General features: G+C 47.7%; 1 protein-coding gene across 5 annotated transcripts in view; it reads right to left on the bottom strand.

The window, feature by feature from the left end:
- The window catches only part of PRPSAP1 (phosphoribosyl pyrophosphate synthetase associated protein 1), a 28,924-nt gene that overhangs the window by 8,887 nt on the left and 2,101 nt on the right, over positions 1–17,936 (bottom strand). For 4 of the 5 annotated variants that reach the window (XM_054645254.2, XM_077188169.1, XM_054645258.2 and 1 more), the window contains 6 exons: positions 11,322–11,374; positions 9,580–9,646; positions 4,567–4,739; positions 4,040–4,155; positions 3,296–3,351; positions 2,671–2,816 (listed from right to left, as the gene is read on the bottom strand). In XM_054645254.2, the coding sequence (XP_054501229.1) occupies positions 2,671–2,816; positions 3,296–3,351; positions 4,040–4,155; positions 4,567–4,739; positions 9,580–9,646; positions 11,322–11,374 (611 nt within the window). Of the gene's footprint in view, positions 1–2,670; positions 2,817–3,295; positions 3,352–4,039; positions 4,156–4,566; positions 4,740–9,579; positions 9,647–11,321; positions 11,375–17,174; positions 17,284–17,936 lie in introns of all 5 variants that reach the window. The other variant, XM_077188170.1, reaches the window with a different exon arrangement.

Raw genomic sequence — 17,936 nt, 5'->3', positions numbered from 1 at the left:
AGCACTGAATTCCAAAGCCACTGAAATGATTTAACAGATGGTGCTCCACTCTTTTTCTCCAGGAAACAGGCAAAGAGTCCCTGTGCATTTGTTAAGGCACAGCCCTGAGCCAGCTGCAAGCCCAGAGACACAAAAGCACACAATCAAAGGGAATAACCTTGGAGTGCCATCCTGTCTCCAAGGCTCTGATTTCAGGGGCTGCACTGCTGGGGGCTCTTGCTGCTGTTCTAGTGAAGCATTTTAAGTGCAATTAGAAGCACCTCTGGCATTTTTCTGTTGTGGCTCCCTACGAATCAGAATATCACATCAGGCCACACTCAGAGGACAATAACTAAGCCATTACACTGCCTAGCACTCATTAATTAGAGGCACATGATCCCTGCTAGAACAGGGGGAGAAGGTGCATGCCAGGACACAGGAGCCCAGCCAGTTCAGCAGGAAGCCCATGGAGAATGGCACAGAGCACAAGGCTGTGGGGCTCTGGGGCTGCTCCCCAACACAGGTTTCACCTCTCTCCTGCCTCTAACACAACTGTCTGGAGCTCCAGTTGCCAAGTCTGGGATGCTCCACACTGATCTGGTTGTAGCCCAGGGTGGGATGCTCCACAAGAAGTCTCAGTCACTCCCTAGGAACATCCCCAAGCTCCTTCCTGCCAGGCCCAGGTTTAGTTGCTAAGCCAGGCAGACTCACAGATCACTTTTGTTTTGACAATTGGAGGGTTTGGGGACAGTTTTGGTGTAAGGAATATCCAGTTCTGAGCAGCAGCACATGTCTGACCTTTCACAACCAACCACACAGCTGAACCCTGCTACACTCTGCCCTCAAAGCTTTCAGCACCAGGAAGGGAGAGCTGAATGAGGGTTTGGAATCATGTGACATTTGAGGTGGGAAGATACTTTTCAAATGACTGAATTGGACAAGAAATGAGGCACAGCAGAGAGGGTCAGCACAGACACTCACAGCATTGCCATCCCAGCTGCACTTTCACCTCTGCCTGGCAGAGACTGTGACACAACCAGAATGCACAGACTGCTTTTAGATAGGGATAAACTCAATTCTGCACCTCCAGAACCCAGCTCACTCAAAATCAGGCATCTCTCACGTTAGAAAACTGCAGAGAAAAGAAACTTGTACTGAGAGTTTGGGACAAGTCTGCCTCACAATCCACCCCATGACAGAGCTGCCAAGCCACAGCTCAACTGTTTTACACTGTGCCTTAGGCATGCTGGGATGTAAGGTCATTGGTCAAGTGCTGAGTCTGTGCAGCAGGAGATAAAATAAGAAAGTGGTGATACACAGCAAATTAGTCTGTGTTTGGATAGCTGAGGACTGAAAACAATTTTCCATTGGATTCATAATTAAACTGGACAAGGGCACATTTCTGTATCAACAACCATTTACAGGGTTCTCCAGCAGCACAACCTTCCACAGCTGAGCTTCTCTGAAGTGACATGGCTGGAAATAAAATTACAATCACATCAATGCCTCCATAGCAGACAAATGTCAGCTACTGATATTCTGGAGGACAGCATCCTCCAGAATAGGAGAGGAGGGAGAAAGTGAAGAATAACCATGCAAATTCCTGCTTTCTTGGACAGGCATGAAAAAAATCCCCTTGTCAGAAGCAGAACAATAAAGCCCCAAACTTCATTGCCAAGCCCCACCTGCCCCTCAAGGCCCAAGAGGAGTTTCACCAGCATCAAAAGCACTGTTTAACTGATTGTATTGCAGTGAGACACAGCTGGAGTGATGTAAAATGCCTGCAGTCCTACTTGCCTCCCCTCCACAAGCTGCCCACTGACTGGTTGGATGTTCTCCCTAAATTTCCAAAGATTAGATGATTATCAGTAGCCCAAACCACTGCTGGTGTTGCCACACACAGCAGCACACAGCCTTTCCCACGGGCACTTCTCAGCCACCTTCCTGCTCCCAATTCCTGTCCTGCCACCACCTGCCTAGAAAGCTGAAATCCTCCCAAAAGGGAGCTGGATTTTGATTGTAGTGTTGTTATTTGACTGCTGCAGGAATACAAGCAATCCTGAGGATGGCATTTCCCAGAACACAAGATTCCTCTTTTTCTTTTGCTCTCAGCTCCCAAATCAATGGCAAGAGCTCCAGAAGCAGGTCAACAATGCTCTTGGAGAACCTATTCACCCCAGCCACATAAAGCTCAAAACCTTGTCAAAACAGACTTTGGAATATGATCATCTGGCTGCCAAGGTGAAGAAGATTTCCAGCAGTAACAATGGCTGCAGAGAAGGGAAGACAAAGACCAGCCCTCCCCTCCCCAATGGAGCCAACAGCCTGTCTCAGTGGTCGTTATCTCGTTACTTACACTTTTACATCCCCCATGTTTCATCAGCTCAATGAATTCTGTTGCTGAACACTGTAAAAGCACCACCTTTATCAGAGGTTTGTCAGTCTAACACTATGGAGCAGGCACAGCCATGGAGAAAATACTGATGCTCTGCATGGCCAGAAGGAATTAAATAAAAACCTTCCCCTATGACTTCTCCCACAACTCACTGATATCAACCTTTCTATGAAAAAAATCCCACTGGTCTAACTGCCTTTAGGCTGGTTACACCCACACAGATAAACCAACAGAAATTTCCCACCAAACTTTCCTTTTTTTTCCCCCAAAAGGTAAGCAGAGAAGCTTGATCTTACATGGCAGCTCCAGGCCAGGATGCACAGTTGCATTTTTGAGCATGGGAGGGGAGTGCCGCCCGTCATCCATGTCCTGCTCCGTGCACTGAGCCTCCCCATGGATCACAGCCAGCCCCAGGCGCAGCCTCTCGGCGTAGGACTGAGCCCTGCAAGACAAAACCAGCCCCTCATGGGCCTGCTGGGCTGAGGCAGCTTCACAGCCCACCACAGCAAGTTCTCTGCCACTACAGCAAGCAGAGGCTGCACCTCTGTGGCTGTTTCTCTGCAAGAAACCTCACTGGATGTGACTCTTAATTTCTCATTAATATCCCAAAGCCCACTCTACCCCTTGGCTCCACCACAGGCTCTCCTGTGTTCCTCCACATTGGAAATGCTTTCTGAGATGCTCAGGCACTGCTCAAACTCCAGCAGCAACGTGAACCATTTCAGAGTTTATGCCCATAGGGGTGGGAATACAAAGTTCAGCTGTCTATCTGCACCACATCCATCCCACTTCCAGCCACAAAAGAATTATGACCAGATTCTCAATCCATCTCCCACCCTCCCATACTTTCCCTGGTATATCTTCCACCAGCTCAGGTATTTTCCAAGTAACTTTTAACCAGCTAGCAAAGCATTCATTTACCTTTTAGCAGCACCAGGAGATTTGGCTACAATAACTGCGTTTCTGTAATCTGGAATCTGGATGTGATAAAAAGTTAATTAATTTAAAAAAATCTTCTTCCTAGGGAGTAACTGGTTTCATACATGGCTGAATAATTTCACCCATCCTCCTCCCCAGAACCAAATCTTCACTCTGTGACAAGAAACTAGAGAGGCAACTGCACTTGCTTCCAATTTGTGTGTTCTGCAAAGGTGGGACTGTTCACTATGTTTAACCCTCCCCATATGGGGAAGCCTTGCTCTCACCATGTGGGAATAAATCATCATCTTTTGCACATGGAGAACAAAACCTCTGTGCCCTGCTCCCAGCCCTGCTGTGCTCAGCACTCCTACACTCAGCCCAAGACAAAGTCTATCAATAATTCAGAGCAGGCAGAAATCCAGCACAGCACAAAGGGAGAAGGGGAGCAGTTTAACAGGATTTCAGAGGTGATTAGAGGCAGAGGCACAAGTAGCATCTCTCAAATGGCACTAACTCCACAGAGAGCAAGCTCCTCTCCTGCTTGTGCTGCAGTTCAGTTTCTATCCAGTCAGAGAAGTGTAACATCTTTCCACATGCAATAGGTACCCCCTGAGAAAGAATTCATTAACAGAAGGATTGACCTAGACTGACACCAGCTCCTCTACTTAAGCAGAGGCCCTGTGCTGCCATCACATGAAAATGAGTTCAGACAAGTTGATATACACAGAACTAGAGTAACCTCACTTCTTCCTGTATATACTGAAGCAGGAAAGGGGATGCTCTCAGGTTGTCTACTGGAAAGCTGAAGAAGCCTTGGATTTCCTTTTGATGAAGGTCCATAGTGATAATGTGTGTTAAACCTAAGGGGGGAAAAAAGACAATAATTTATTGAAAAATATTCCCACGTGGCTGGAGTTCCTTCAACACCTCCATTTTCCAGACTGTTTTAGCTATTACTCAGACTATTATGCCATGTCATAAAATAATCATGAACAGATTAACACAGAAAGTTCCACAGACATAATGAGAAACAGGCATGTGATGCCACAGCCCTGGGCTGACACTGTATTTCACTGTAACATTTCTAGGCCACTTCCCCAGGTGCAAGTTACAAAGAAACACAAGAAAGCTGAAGAAAATTAATTCCCTTAATGTGGCTCAAGATCTCAGCAACACATCCCCACATCAAACAGGAGAATGGAAGGACAGATGAGCTCTGGAATGCCCAGCAGCACCAAGCCTGCTGTGCTGCTGCTCCCTGGGACACTCACCTGCCTTGGCAAGCATTGAAGCCAGCAGCTTGCAGACTATGGAGCCCCTCTTCCTCATTTTGCTCTGTTTGCTGTAGGGGAAGTAGGGGATGACCCCAATGATGTTCCTGGCACAGGAAGTCTTCAGTGCATAGGCCATGATCAGCAGCTCCATGACAGCAGTATTCACATCTCTAGGAGATTTGAACACAATTCCAAATATTAGCAGGTGTTTTTTCAATGCAACTCCTTTTCCATTTATACCCAGATTACCCCTCACCAAAACTCCAAACAAATAATGCTGCATCTCAGGCTAATGTATGCCAGACCCAGATTGCAGCCATACAGCTCCTTCCACCACGCCACAACAAATTACCATCAACACTTACACATACAGAACATGACACCAGTACTCAAGAGCTCTGGACTGGAATTTGATTTTATATTCTAACATAAGGTGAATGATGATTTCCCTCCATAATCTGACAAAAAAGGCTTTTTATAGAATTTACTTTGGAACAAATGTCACTTGATACAGTGTAATTTGAAATAAAATAGTCTTTTAAAGAAGCAGCACACATGCAGCCAACATAACTTCATCCACACTGGATTTCTTAGGGTATTTTCCTCTTTAACTGTGTAAGGCAGGTTATTTTTCCTGCCTTAAGAACTATTGCAATTGGAGCAGTTCAAACTCCAGACACAGCACTTTGGTGGACATCAGCATCCCCACACTCTGATCTAGAGATGGAAGGAACAGCACAGGAAATGCTAAAGGACTGTTTCCTGAAAGAAAAAACAACCAAACAAAAAAGTAACCCAGGCAGAGGAATCACAGAAGATGCTGAGTTTGAGTATGCATGAGTACAACTCCTAGTCCTGCACAGGACACCCCAACAATCCCACCCTGCCCCTGAGTGCTGCTCAAATGCTTCTTGAGCTCAGACAGGTTTGGTGCTGTGACCACTTCCCTGTTCCTGTGCTCAGCATCTCTCTGGGTGAAAAACCTTTTCCTGATATCAGCCTAAACCTCCCCTGACTCAGCTTCATGCTGTTTCCTCGAGTCCTGTCACTGGTCATGAGACTGAAATGTCCCATTTACAGTTTGCTCTCCCACAATGACTGGAGTGGCCCAGTAGGGGTGTATTAATCTGTATTTTAATTAATTTTGGGATGGGGAAAAAAAGTTAAGTTCCCTTTAGTTACCCTTTATTTCTTAAGGCCAGCACCAAGAGACACTGTCTGCATCAGCACAGATGACTCAGGAACTTTTGGGAACTGCAGAGCACATGCTGCAGATGGCAGGACAGGCACTCCTGCAACACAGAGCCCTCCTTGCCTGGGGGTTTCCAGCAGGGCCAGCTCCAGGTGACACACGTGTCCCCAGTCCAGCCAGGAGGGCACTGCTGGAGTGGCTCAGCTCTGCCCACAGTGGCAGGGCAGGGGCTGACTGGGCCATCTTCCCACACAGAGCAGCCTAGAGCTCTGCAGAGCTTTCTGGACATTACCCAGACACTGCTCAGGCCCTGTTTTCCTCCTGACACAGCTTCTCCAAATGCCCAGAGACATGACCCATGACAAACCTCTGACCATTTCCATTTCCCCACTGCTCTCTCCTCCTTTGGAAATTAACCTCCACTTGTGCCTCTTCTTTTGTGAGGCTCTGGGTCTCTGTTGTCCTGCTGGCCCCAGCAGCCTGTGCACACAATGCCATTTACACACAGGAAAGCTTTGTTGGCTCTGGAGCACCCAGCCAAGAATTACATAAAACACAGCCCCCTGCCACACAGGACAACAAAGAACTGTTTCTTCCCTTTGGTGATTTAGCTGTGCCAGTGGGGCTGTGAGAGAAGAAAAAGATGCTACTATCAGTGTCATACAAAAACAAAGTGGTCAAACTGAAGCCTATTTAAAGTTCATCTGAGAAACTTAGTATTTTTCATCATTATTTTTCAACTTATTCTTTTAAAATCCATACATATTCACATGGAAAGCAGGTAGAGAACAAGACTGGGGCTTCAAAAGGCACCAGCAGTCCTGGTGCTGCTGCAGGACACCAGTAGCCACAATGATGGAGACGTTATTCAAGGAGGGGACTTTTCCCAATATTCAAGCAGGATCCCAAGCTGGACTCTGGGAAGCTCCTGCAGAGCAGCAGGCACAGGCACTGGGCAGAGCTGGATGTGTCCGTCTGTCCCTCCAGCAGGGCCCAGGGTGGGTGGGCTGAGATGGTTTCATGCTGAGCCACCACTGACCTGCTCCTCTGCAAGGGGCACTGACCCCAGCCAGGGGCACCAGCTGGGAAAAATGACATTGGTGGAGGAAGGCCAGCCCCAGCATCTCCCAAAGGTACCCAAGGGAGCACCCCAGGCTCTTTGCTGCACCCCAAGGGAGCACCCCAGGCTCCTTGCTGCACCCCAAGGGAGCACCCCAGGCTCCTTGCTGCACCCCAAGGGAGCACCCCAGGCTCCTTGCTGCACTCTAAAGGAGCACCCCAGGCTCCTTGCTGCACCCCAGGCTCCTTGTTGCATCCCAAGGGAGCACCCCAGGCTCCTTGCTGCACTCTAAAGGAGCACCCCAGGCTCCTTGCTGCACCCTAAAGGAGCACCCCATGCACCTTGCTGCACCCTAAAGGAGCACCCCAGGCTCCTTGCTGCACCCCAAGGGAGCACCCCAGGCACCTTGCTGCACCCCAGGCACCTTGCTGCACCCCAGGCTCCTTGCTGCACCCCAGGCTCCTTGCTGCACCCCAAGGGAGCACCCCAGGCACCTTGCTGCACCCCAAGGGAGCACCCCAGGCTCTTTGCTGCACCCCAAGGGAGCACCCCAGGCTCCTTGCTGCACCCCAAGGGAGCACCCCAGGCTCCTTGCTGCACCCCAGGCTCCTTGCTGCACCCCAAGGGAGCACCCCAGGCTCCTTGCTGCACCCCAGGCTCCTTGCTGCCCTCCCCATCTCCAGCCCTGAAGCCATGCTCAGCCAGTTACTGCAGGGAGGGCTGAGCCAAGACCTCACCCAGGGGCTGGCAGCTCATTACCAGGACACTCAGAGGCAGCTCAGCTGTCCCCCACACCCTGCTTGCCACACCAGAGCCTCCCTTGCTGCTCCTGATCTCTGCCTGGGCCACCCCTGACACCCCTGCTCTGGAGGCTGAGCAAACACCTAATGTGACACTGTGCATGGACTTTGCAACCCCTTCATTTTTCTACTCCCTGAATAGAAACATGAGCTATTTGATTTTTCCCTGACAAAAATGCCAGTCCACACACCAGTTTTGGATGGTAACTGTTCTTGTCACCTTTTTTTTCGGTTGTGCTACAGCTTTTATGACAGAGAGCCTGTATCAAATATTCAGGTCTTTCTGTGATCTCTGTGCATTTAAGATGCAGACTGTGAATTCACACTGCAGCATAACAAGGCTGTTTCCCTCTCTACTAATAAGTCTTAATATTTTCTTTTCAAACCACTACTGAGTGTAGAAGTCCTATTCTTAGATTATTCCACACAGTTGTTGTTTTGACTCTCCTGAAAAGCTCCCTAAAACCCACTGCAAAATTGAGATGTCCTTGAACCTGTCCTCTCTAGCAATGCAGCAAGGCACAGCTGCAGTTTAGGAATGAAAGATGACTTGGCTGCACAACACTGGCTCCTCACCTGGAGGGCCTTGAACATTCTGTCTAAAAAAGATCCATTTCTTGGCCCAAATCACTGAATTCAGTTAATGGAAAAACAAGGGGATCAACAAGTTAAAACCAAAGGGGAGGTTTTCCCCTCCCAAAACTGTTCCTGTCCCTAATGCCCTGAGTTAGCTCTCTGAACACTTGATCTGTTTCATGTTTACACAGCTCTCAGTTACAGGTTATTCCAGAGAACTCCCTCACAAGGGACAACAGAATGGCACCATTCACCCAAAACATAATCCTGCAGCAGGGGATTTTCATCTTGCAGAGATTTAGCTGCTCCCTGAGGGAGGAAACACTTGGGGCATCTCTCTGGAGAGAGATGAGCCCTAGGAACATGTTTCTGCCTGCAAGAGGAATTCCAGAAGTGAGTAAGCTGGTCTAGGAGTCCTACTGACTTCTTTGCAACAGGCCAAGCATTTCACAGAGGAAATGAACTTGAATTCTCAGTGGGCTCTATTTCTTTGGCAAGCAAGGAAAAATCCTGTATCCAGGCAATTCTGCTCCCTGCTACTTTTGAGCTAAAATTAAGCTCTGCTAACTTATTACTCCTTGTGATCTCCAAAATCTGAGCAGAATTTGGTAACTTGGAAAAAGCTATCACAGCAGGAATGTCCTTGTTTTGTTAATATCAATACCTTATCCCTGAAAACAGCACCTCTCCTATTCACAGTAGGTCAATTTGAAGTTATGATTTATTTGTAGGCTCCCTTCCCATCACCCTCGTGCTGTTCCTGAGGCAGCAGGCAGCAAGTTCCTGAGGTTACACATGGTTTTCTAGCCCCCTGCTTACTTGCAGCACTTCTCTTACTCCAAGCCTAGAACAGCCCAAAATAAAACCCAAAAAGGCCCACCATCATCACAAACTGTAAAAGCCCAGGAGGGAGGCTATGGAATTCCACCTGAGGTCAGTTTCACACCACTACAGCAGAAGGACAAGAGTAATGCAGCCTGCAATGAAAGCAGCAGCTGCTGTTTGATGGTGGCTCTGCTGCTTGGTGGTTGGGAGGCAGAGGAAATCACCCATCCTGGGATGGAAATGCCAGTCAGAAATCACCCAACAGCTGAGCCTGAAAGGCCACAGAGCAGGGATGCTTCAGTGGAAAGCATCAGTCACTCCTGGTCCTGCCTCAAGTGACACAATCCAGCTATTTGATGGGAAGCTGCAATCAATCCCCTGGGAATGTTAACAGCTTAGCACTATGTGAGGCCTTCATCTCAGTCAGAGCAATGACAGCACTGCTCAAGTTCCACTGCTCATTGTGCTGGTTTACAGTGAGCAAACCACTGAACCATCTGCTGATCCAGGTATTCAAAGCACATCCCAGGTGCAAAACTGAGCCACAAGTGCCTCACCTGGGGATTGTCTGTATGATGAAGATATCCTGTCCACGGACAGACTCTTTTATTTCAACTCTTGTTTCTGAAAAGGATGGAAAACAGAGTCAGTTTTGCTTCCAAACATCAGGTTGACAGTGACAACACACCATGCTGTAGCAGGAACCTTGCCCCCTGGTCAGGGCAGATGAGGACTCGCTCCTCTGCCCTTTGCATACACATACACAGATGAGCCAAGTGGATTTTCCAAAGGCTGGACCTGGGTACAGCTGGCATAACATACCAGTGAGTTAGCTGTATTTACAAAGCAAAAGCAGGCTGAATAGCTGTTTATTTTTTACAGAATTTAGAATTTTAGAATTTAGAAATTAGAATTTTAAAATTTAGAAGACAATTTACCTAACTCTCAATGAGAAATCCTTTTCACACTTCCATGGAGTGCTGAGAGCTGTAAACAGCACATTCATTTGTGAGCAATTAACCACCCAAGGCAGAACAACCTTCAGTACTTCCTTCAGAAGGTAACTCAGCACTTTTTGCACTTTGCTCTTTCAGCTTACCATGAGATCAGCTCCATGCTGGCTGGAGAGCTCAAGGCAACACCAGCAGCACCAAGTTCAGAGCAAGAACTTCCCAATCTCACTGTCAAGGTGAAGATATTCCAACACTGACACAGGCTGGAGGTCTGGGTCTCTGCTGAGCATCACTCCTACAGTCCCTGACTCAAATGCAGAAGCTGAGCCTGGAGCAGCTCTGCAAAGCCAAACAATGACCCCAGGTTCCCCAAGGTGCCTGCCTTAGCCATTCATTTCCCACACAGTCATGAGCTGGAGGGCAGGGGGTAAGGAAAAGGAGAGACACAGCTCCTCAGCTATGGAATTCCAAGTGCAATTGCCTTGGCCTGGCAGTAACCCTACAGGACTCTGCTGAGAGCAGACTCATTGGCTGTGCAGTGATGAAAAACGGCTTCAGACCTCAGAGCAAGCAACCTGATTTAAAACCAAGCCCAAAGGGCAGCGAGCTCTCCCAGGCAGGAATGCACCAGCCAGCCCAACCATAACCACAGCAGCTCTCCCACTGTGAGGCCCATTCTGGCTGCAACAGCAGCAGCACTCACACAAATCCTCCACCCCTTCCTCCAGCCTGTAGCAGCTCTCTGGTTCTACTCTCTCTTGCAAACAAGGTACCAGAGGTCTTGAAACAGTAAATGACTCTTGGCCACAGAACTCTGCTGGCCAATACCTTTGTGTTTTAGTCCAGCATCTGAAAATGGACACTTGCAGAGTGTTAACTTCCTTAAAAACAAAAGCAACCTCCAAGAGGTATTTTCCCCAGCACAGCCATGAATTTGCACTTTTAAAAGCAAGGGCAGCTGTAAATTCTGTGTGGCAGGGAAGGGCTGAAAGAAAGGGATAATTTAAAAGCTCACAAGGCAGACACTGAAAAAGCAGGGCATTACTTTTAAATCTGGAGATGTTTTGCTCAGCATAGGAGCATAAAAGATTTGGCAGCAGCTAAAACCTGAGGCAGAACTCTAGAGGAGAGTTTGCAGATGGGCAGACAAACAAGATAACCAGTGAAAACAAGAAACATGTTTAATTGCCTTGTCCAAGGTCAGCCATGGAGGTTTAGCAGTGCCAGGAGCAGCAGTAACATCTCAGCTGAATCACTGCACTTCTTAGACAGGTCTGGCCAATGGAGTTACCCAGCATTTCTAAGATTACCTCAAAACAGTTGCAAATAGCAGAGATTTCTCTTACCTCCATTGGTTTCCTGGTACACCACAGATTTCCCCAGCTCAGCGCCGAGACGCCTGGAAAGAAGAAAAGGACATTAGAAATGGAGAAATGGAGGAACCCAGCAGTTTGTGCTGCCAAGCAGGACTGGACCAGGTCACACACCACCAAAACACAGCACTGCCCAAGAGGGAGCTGAGTGAGCCAGCCAGGCTGCAGAACTACATCATCCTCCCCTTCCTGGGGGTCTCCTTCCTTCTGATGTCCCTGAGGGGGCCCTGGGACACACAGCTCTGCAGCAGGTCACTGCTGTACCCAAAGCTGTATGAGTGACCACAGGCTGTGATCCTGATGGCAAAGGACACCTTGCCAGCCTCTGCAATGCCCCCTCGGGCAGGTCTGATGTGCAACTAGAGTTAAATGATTTACTCAGACTCAATTAATGGCACCCGAGTCACTTTTTTTGCCTCCCACATATTTTTCTTTTTATTTTCTCCTTGAACCTTCTTTCTGAAATAACTCAAATGATTAATGAGATTTTAACTTCATTTTTTTTATTTTATCAAATTACTCCTTCCTTTTCTTAAATATCAAATCTACAACACTCATCGCAACAAAGATTAGTCACCCTCCTTCTCTTTTTAATTTCTTTCTTACAAAACAAAGACTGACTTTGAAGAGCATTTTAAAAAGCTCCAAAATGCAGACATTTCCCTCAGGTGACACTTCAGTATTTAACTGTACTGACAAGTAATCCATTAGAAAGTACTTAAAGGCTTTTGTGCTTTAACCCAGAGCCTCAGAGACCCTGCAGCAGAGGAGATGCTTCGGCCAAGTGAGATGGAGTGGGGCAATTCCCTCCTTTCCCAGGATCTGCTCTGTGGCCATGGCCACACAATGAATTAGGAAACAGTTTATGCCTGAAAAAGACCTTTGTTCACCACGCTGACTATGGCAGCAGCTTCCTGCCTGCACTTGTACTGTATTTACCTGGATATATGCCAAAATTCTGCAGATCAGGACTAACTCTAAATAGAAGAGTTTTCTTCTGCTGGTTTATTTTTCTGGTCTACAGCCTTCAGCTCACTCCATCTCCTTACCCACTAACTCGGCCTTGCACTTGAATTGTCACAAAGATCTGTGCTGTCAGAAGTGAAAACAACAGAGCCTGGCCCTGGCATGCTTCTGTGCCATCAGCAACTGCTGGGCCCAGCTGTGAGCCAAAGCTGGAGGTCCCAGCTAGAAGCTGGCCTGGAGAGTGTGCCTGGGACAGCTGAGATAACAGACACTCGGATGCCACGGGATATGTTTGCTTAGCTGGCTCCAGAGCACGTCCCTGGCACACACACCCTGCCCACTGAGTGTCTGGCAGCACATTTTGCAATGGCTGGGCTGGTGACTAAACTGCCACCACGAGAGCTGGACGTGCCAGACTGTCACCAGCCCTGCTCAGGTACCAACTGCAGCATCCCCTGCAGCCTGGGCCACAGAAGTCTCAGGTCTCTGACTGGGCTTCTCCCAGCTCAGCTGGGTTAAAACTTGCAGCTGCAATGCAAAGGCATCCTCAGCACCTTCAAAAAGAGCTGGCAGCTGGTCAAGTACAAGCAAGCCTGGGCACCTCAGGGATAGACTGACACCAGAGGTGAGTTTTGCAGGTGGGATCTTGCTGTCCTGATGAGGATAGTCTGGCATTTGCAAGCACCAAGCTTAGTCCTAATCACTGCTAAGGCATCTGAGTCCAAACAAGCTCAGAAACATAAACACACACACACACCCCCAACCCAGAGCAGTGTGTGGTGGGAAATGTTTAATGACTCACACTTGTTCCTCCACAACTGCATGGCAAGTCTTGCAAGCTCCCCTTGGAGGCACGTGTGCCCTGACTTCACTGCAGACAGCACAATCCTACCTCAGAACTGGGGAAAAGAAATCCATTGGAGAGACTGTGCAAGTGCTCTTAGTCAGCCCTGAATCTCATGGCAGGAAGGAAAGCTTCAAAACCAGTCCAGCCAGACTCATCTCAGCAAAACACCCCTTGGAAGGTGGCACTTTCAGTGCTAAGTGCTGGCAAACAAAACCATATTTGTGGTGCTCAAGGGGAAATGCTCTCAGATTGTACTAGGGGAGGTTTAGAATGGATATTAGGAAACACTTCTTCCCTGAAAGGGCTGTCAAGCCTTAGAACACACTGCCCAGGGAAGTGGTGGAGGGGTTTAAGACATGTAGATATGACACCTGGGGATGTGATTTAGTGGTGGCTTTGGCAGAGCTGGGTTAACAGCTGTGCTCAGTCTTAAAGGTCTTTTCCAACTTCATGATTCATTGTGTAGCCAGCAGAAACCAGAGCCCAGTGCTCTCCTACTCAGCACAGAGCAGCAATGCAATTTGTGTGCTGCTGAAACAAGAAATCAGAAGTGCAAGTTTGCTCCCATGGCAAGAGGAACTAAAACACCTTGGCTTGGGGCACTAAAACAGCTCAGTTGTCAAATCTGGGTGGAGGGAGCAGAAGACACAAGACAGATGCCAGCTTAGGGGAATGAGCAGCTCTAGTCAGACAATAAATCCCAGCTCTGGTCCAACTGTTGACTACAAGTGAACAAGAGCAATGGATATGAGATAAAACTGCCCAGGGAAGTCCCAGACCAGCCCAGCCTGCAGCACTCCAGAGGAGCCACAGGCACAGCAGGATCCAGAGGCAGCTCCCCCAGAGCAGCTGAGGTATGTGCACCCCAGGGGCACACCTGGCACCAAATGCCCTCCTCCAGGCTTCAGTTAGACAAGGTATCAGCCAGGGAAGGAGTCTGATAAACCCTGACTGAGTCAAGAACAATAAAGGGGGGACTGTTGGTGCAACTCCTGCTGTGAAGCACCAAATTCCAGAGAACTTTTATCAAAGGGGATATTTGCATGGAAGTCAAGGGCAGGGCACAACCTTATCAACCACACAGCCTGGCAGCAGCCAGAGTTCAAAGATAAATTTCCCCTTCTATTACATCTCCCTTGTATTCTCTTCCATCCCAAATCTTTTCACTCAAAATCCTCTCCTGAAGCTCCCAATTGCTTTAGAGGATAGAGGAATTGAATTGACAGCAAGAACTGTTTTCATCCAGCTCCAGGACTAACAGCATAAACACATGAACCTGGACTACCACAGTTACTGATCACTCCTCTGCAGACACAGGCAGACCTGCCCTAGGACAGAGAAAGTGCCACTGCAGGTAACCCAGACCACACACCCAGCAGAGACAGAGCTGCTTCTGGAAAAAATAACATTTTAACTCCTGCAGATAAATCACATCTCCAAGCAAAATAAGCTGCTATCCTCACACTAGCTCCATCACTAAATCAATTCCTCTGGGGCATGACAGCATCTAAGAGAAAAAAATCCAACTCTTTATGGCTTTAAAAATCCTACTCAGAGCAATTGGCCAAAAATTCCTATTGATCTGGAATCTCTGTAAACACTGCCCAGGAAGGATGATCTAACTTTCTGCAGTCTCAAAACATGCCAAGAGGATATGAAGCTGTGAATACAAAAGTGTTTATAAAACTTGTCTCAAATCCACATCTGAATGCAAACAGCTCAGGAGTCACCTACGGTTTAATGAGGAAGTGACACACTGCAGCATTTCAGGAAACATTGTATCAGATTGTACTTTAAAATCCTCCACTGAAGACTGTCAAAAACCACTGTACCAGGCTCTTGAGACAAAGGGCAGCCAAAGACACTCCATGTTCAGCTGAATCAATTTCAAGGGGCAGGTGTACTCACAGTATTTTGTGCCATCAGAGCCTGTTTCAGTGCCACTGAGAAGTGCCCTCAGCAAGGCTGTGTTTCCTTCTCCCCCTCTGTGACCAGAATCCAAGACATTTGTCAGGCTATCTCCAAAGAAGCTTCCAGCCAGCTCACAGCACAAACATTCCATTTGAAGAGAAATCTGCACACAAAGCTCTTAATTATGATATTTTATTTTGGCAATATCCTCTTCATTATAAACAATTTCCCTGGTCTCAGCTCTGCAAAATCCCAACTCTCCCCACATCTACAGATTCCAGGAACTGGTGCAGACTCAGAAGGAGCTGGAGCAGAGGACAGAGGGTCTGTGCTGTGCCTGACTGTGGCCAAATCAAGCCACAGCCTGACTCTGAATTGCTTTTCAAACTTCAACAAATCTTTAAATAAAGATCAGTCATGGTCCAGCCAGCACAATGGCAGCTCTGCTGTGCACTTCCTAATCCCCCAGTATAAGAACAGCCAGGAAAGGAAAGGGAATGGCAGCTTCCTGGATACAATCTATTTAGATATCCTTAAAACTATCTGAGCTCTCCTTTGCCTCTCTTCATCCACCCAGCACAATTGGATATTTGAAGAAAGTTCCTACTGCTCATTTGCCACTAGAATCACTTGTTCCAGCCATGCCAAAGCCATGCAGCCCAACTACTGGCAAACACCAGGCAGATCTTCCTCTGCTCCCACCAGCCCACTCCTGGTGAAGGAAATTCCCCTAAAGCTGTGCTGGCCAGCACAGAAAGCTCCACATGAGCCCAGCCTGCTCATCCACATTCTGTGCTCCACCTAAGCAGCACAGAGATACTCTGACTCCCCTCTGCCACCCTTTTATGTGCTGGAAAGATGACCTAAAGAATACATTTCCTACCAGAAATTCTCCTTCAGCTGAGGGAAGCTGCTGCAAGTCCTCTGAAGGTACTGTCTCCCCCCAAAGCAGGGCTCCCCTCCCACCCAGTCACAGAAAACACCACCCTGGGTTTAGTGCTGTGACCCAGCTCCCTGTAGCCACAGGTCAAAACACAAATCCCCATGTTTTCCTAACTCCATATTGTTTAGGCTCATGGCAATGCTTTATCTTCAGATCACCAGCATTTTCCACGCTGCAAACTGAGTGAATCGCTGGAATACTCACATCCACAGTTGGCAGTGAGACAGTATCACATCCCACACCACAGAGCTGCAGGAGCACTGGGGAGGCATTAGCAAGATTCAATCACCACCCCCCTCCAAGCCAAACACATAAGCAGTGAGTAGAATCTAATATTTGTGCCTGCTGAGCCAAGCACTGCAGTCAGAGGGAGATCTAAATGCATCTGTTGGATTAAAGGTCAAAAAGACTTCCTAGATCTCCCTCCCCCCAGCAGCACACAGGCCCATTAGGGACCAGAATTAGGACCCATTAGGTCACAGAAATTATCTTTCTCCCCTGAAAATGCAGTTTGTAATCAGGTCTCAAGTCTTCTAATTACAGCAAGAGTTTTCTTTCCATCATGGAAAGAATTTAAAATAAAATAATCATCACTCTCCATTTATAAGGGAAAAGTAAATATATGGGTTTATTTCTGTTTCAGTGGTGCTGAATCTAAGGAACATCTTCACTATTTCAAGTTTCACAAGGTCCTCATAATCCAGAACCATCTCCTCTCCCTGGCAGTCACTACCACCAACTAAAGCTCTGAAAACCTAAAGTGAAAGCAAGACTGACCATTAATCTCTGTCCCATAACTAGAGAATGCTCAAGGGGAATGAAGAAGATCAGAACTGTGCCAGAACATGATGCTCAGAGCCTGAAACGAAAGCAGCTCTGGAAGTTTTGCAGTAAACAAAGCAAGGAGATAAATCAGGTGTCTGAAAGCTGGGCAGTGTCACACTCCTCTCCAAGCCTGAGATTTTAAAAAGGATAAGTCAGAACCACTCAAGTAGAGATCTTAAGCTCACACCTAGAGGTAAAGGACAGAGCCCAGAGGGACAGGTGTCTCAAGGGGCCCTCCTAATATTGTGTGTTGTTTTAAAGTTCTTTTAGTACTTTTACTCGAGGTCTTAAAAAAACTTTAAAAAGAACGCACAATATTAGAGGACAGACTCACCCTTGTAAGATTGCTCCAACTCTATTTAAAGGTGCAACTGACCTCCCCAGCAAAGAACAGGCTGAGATGTGAGATGGGGGAAAGGCAGCAGCCACGCATCTTTTGCAACCTGAAAGAACAAGGGATGTGTTACAGGTCAGCTGAAACAGCCCTCAAGCTCCCAAGGGAAGGCAGTGCAAAACCACTGCACTAGATGCTGAAAATACCTTTAATTTTGGGAGACCTTTTACTGTGGGCAAATCTGTACTGCACACAGTTCCAGATTTTGCACCCACAACAAAGATAAATGTCCCTAAGCCTCAGCTAAGCAGCAGCTGTGTGTCACAGGCTATGCTCATGCCACCACCAGAGCATCCAACATCCCACTGATGGCAGAGCCAAGGCAAAAACCCCACATTGCTCCCATTGGAAATTTACTTGGTGAGAGATCAAGGAGGCAACAGGGAGGTCATTCTGGATCCAGATCCTGCTTCTTTCCCCCTCAGAGCATCCCTGGGATAACATCAGCACATCACCCCAGCCAGCACCACAGCCTGGGGAAGCCTCTGCATGTCTCTTCTCATTTCATCTTTAAAAAGAAGGGAGTTATTTTTAAGACAAAGAGTAAGGAAGAAGGATTGCCTGTTTGCTCCTCCACTCCTGAGAACTGGGAGTTCATCCCCAGGGGAATTCTGTTGTGCTATGTTGATGCAACAGAACAAGCCCTCCAGAACTCTGTCCCATCTGCTGCAGCAATACTTACTTTTATAGAGAGATATATTA

This window comes from Agelaius phoeniceus, chromosome 19 (genome assembly GCF_051311805.1).
Source record: "Agelaius phoeniceus isolate bAgePho1 chromosome 19, bAgePho1.hap1, whole genome shotgun sequence".
Lineage (NCBI taxonomy): Eukaryota > Metazoa > Chordata > Aves > Passeriformes > Icteridae > Agelaius > Agelaius phoeniceus.
This window is presented reverse-complemented; position numbering and strand designations above follow the sequence as displayed.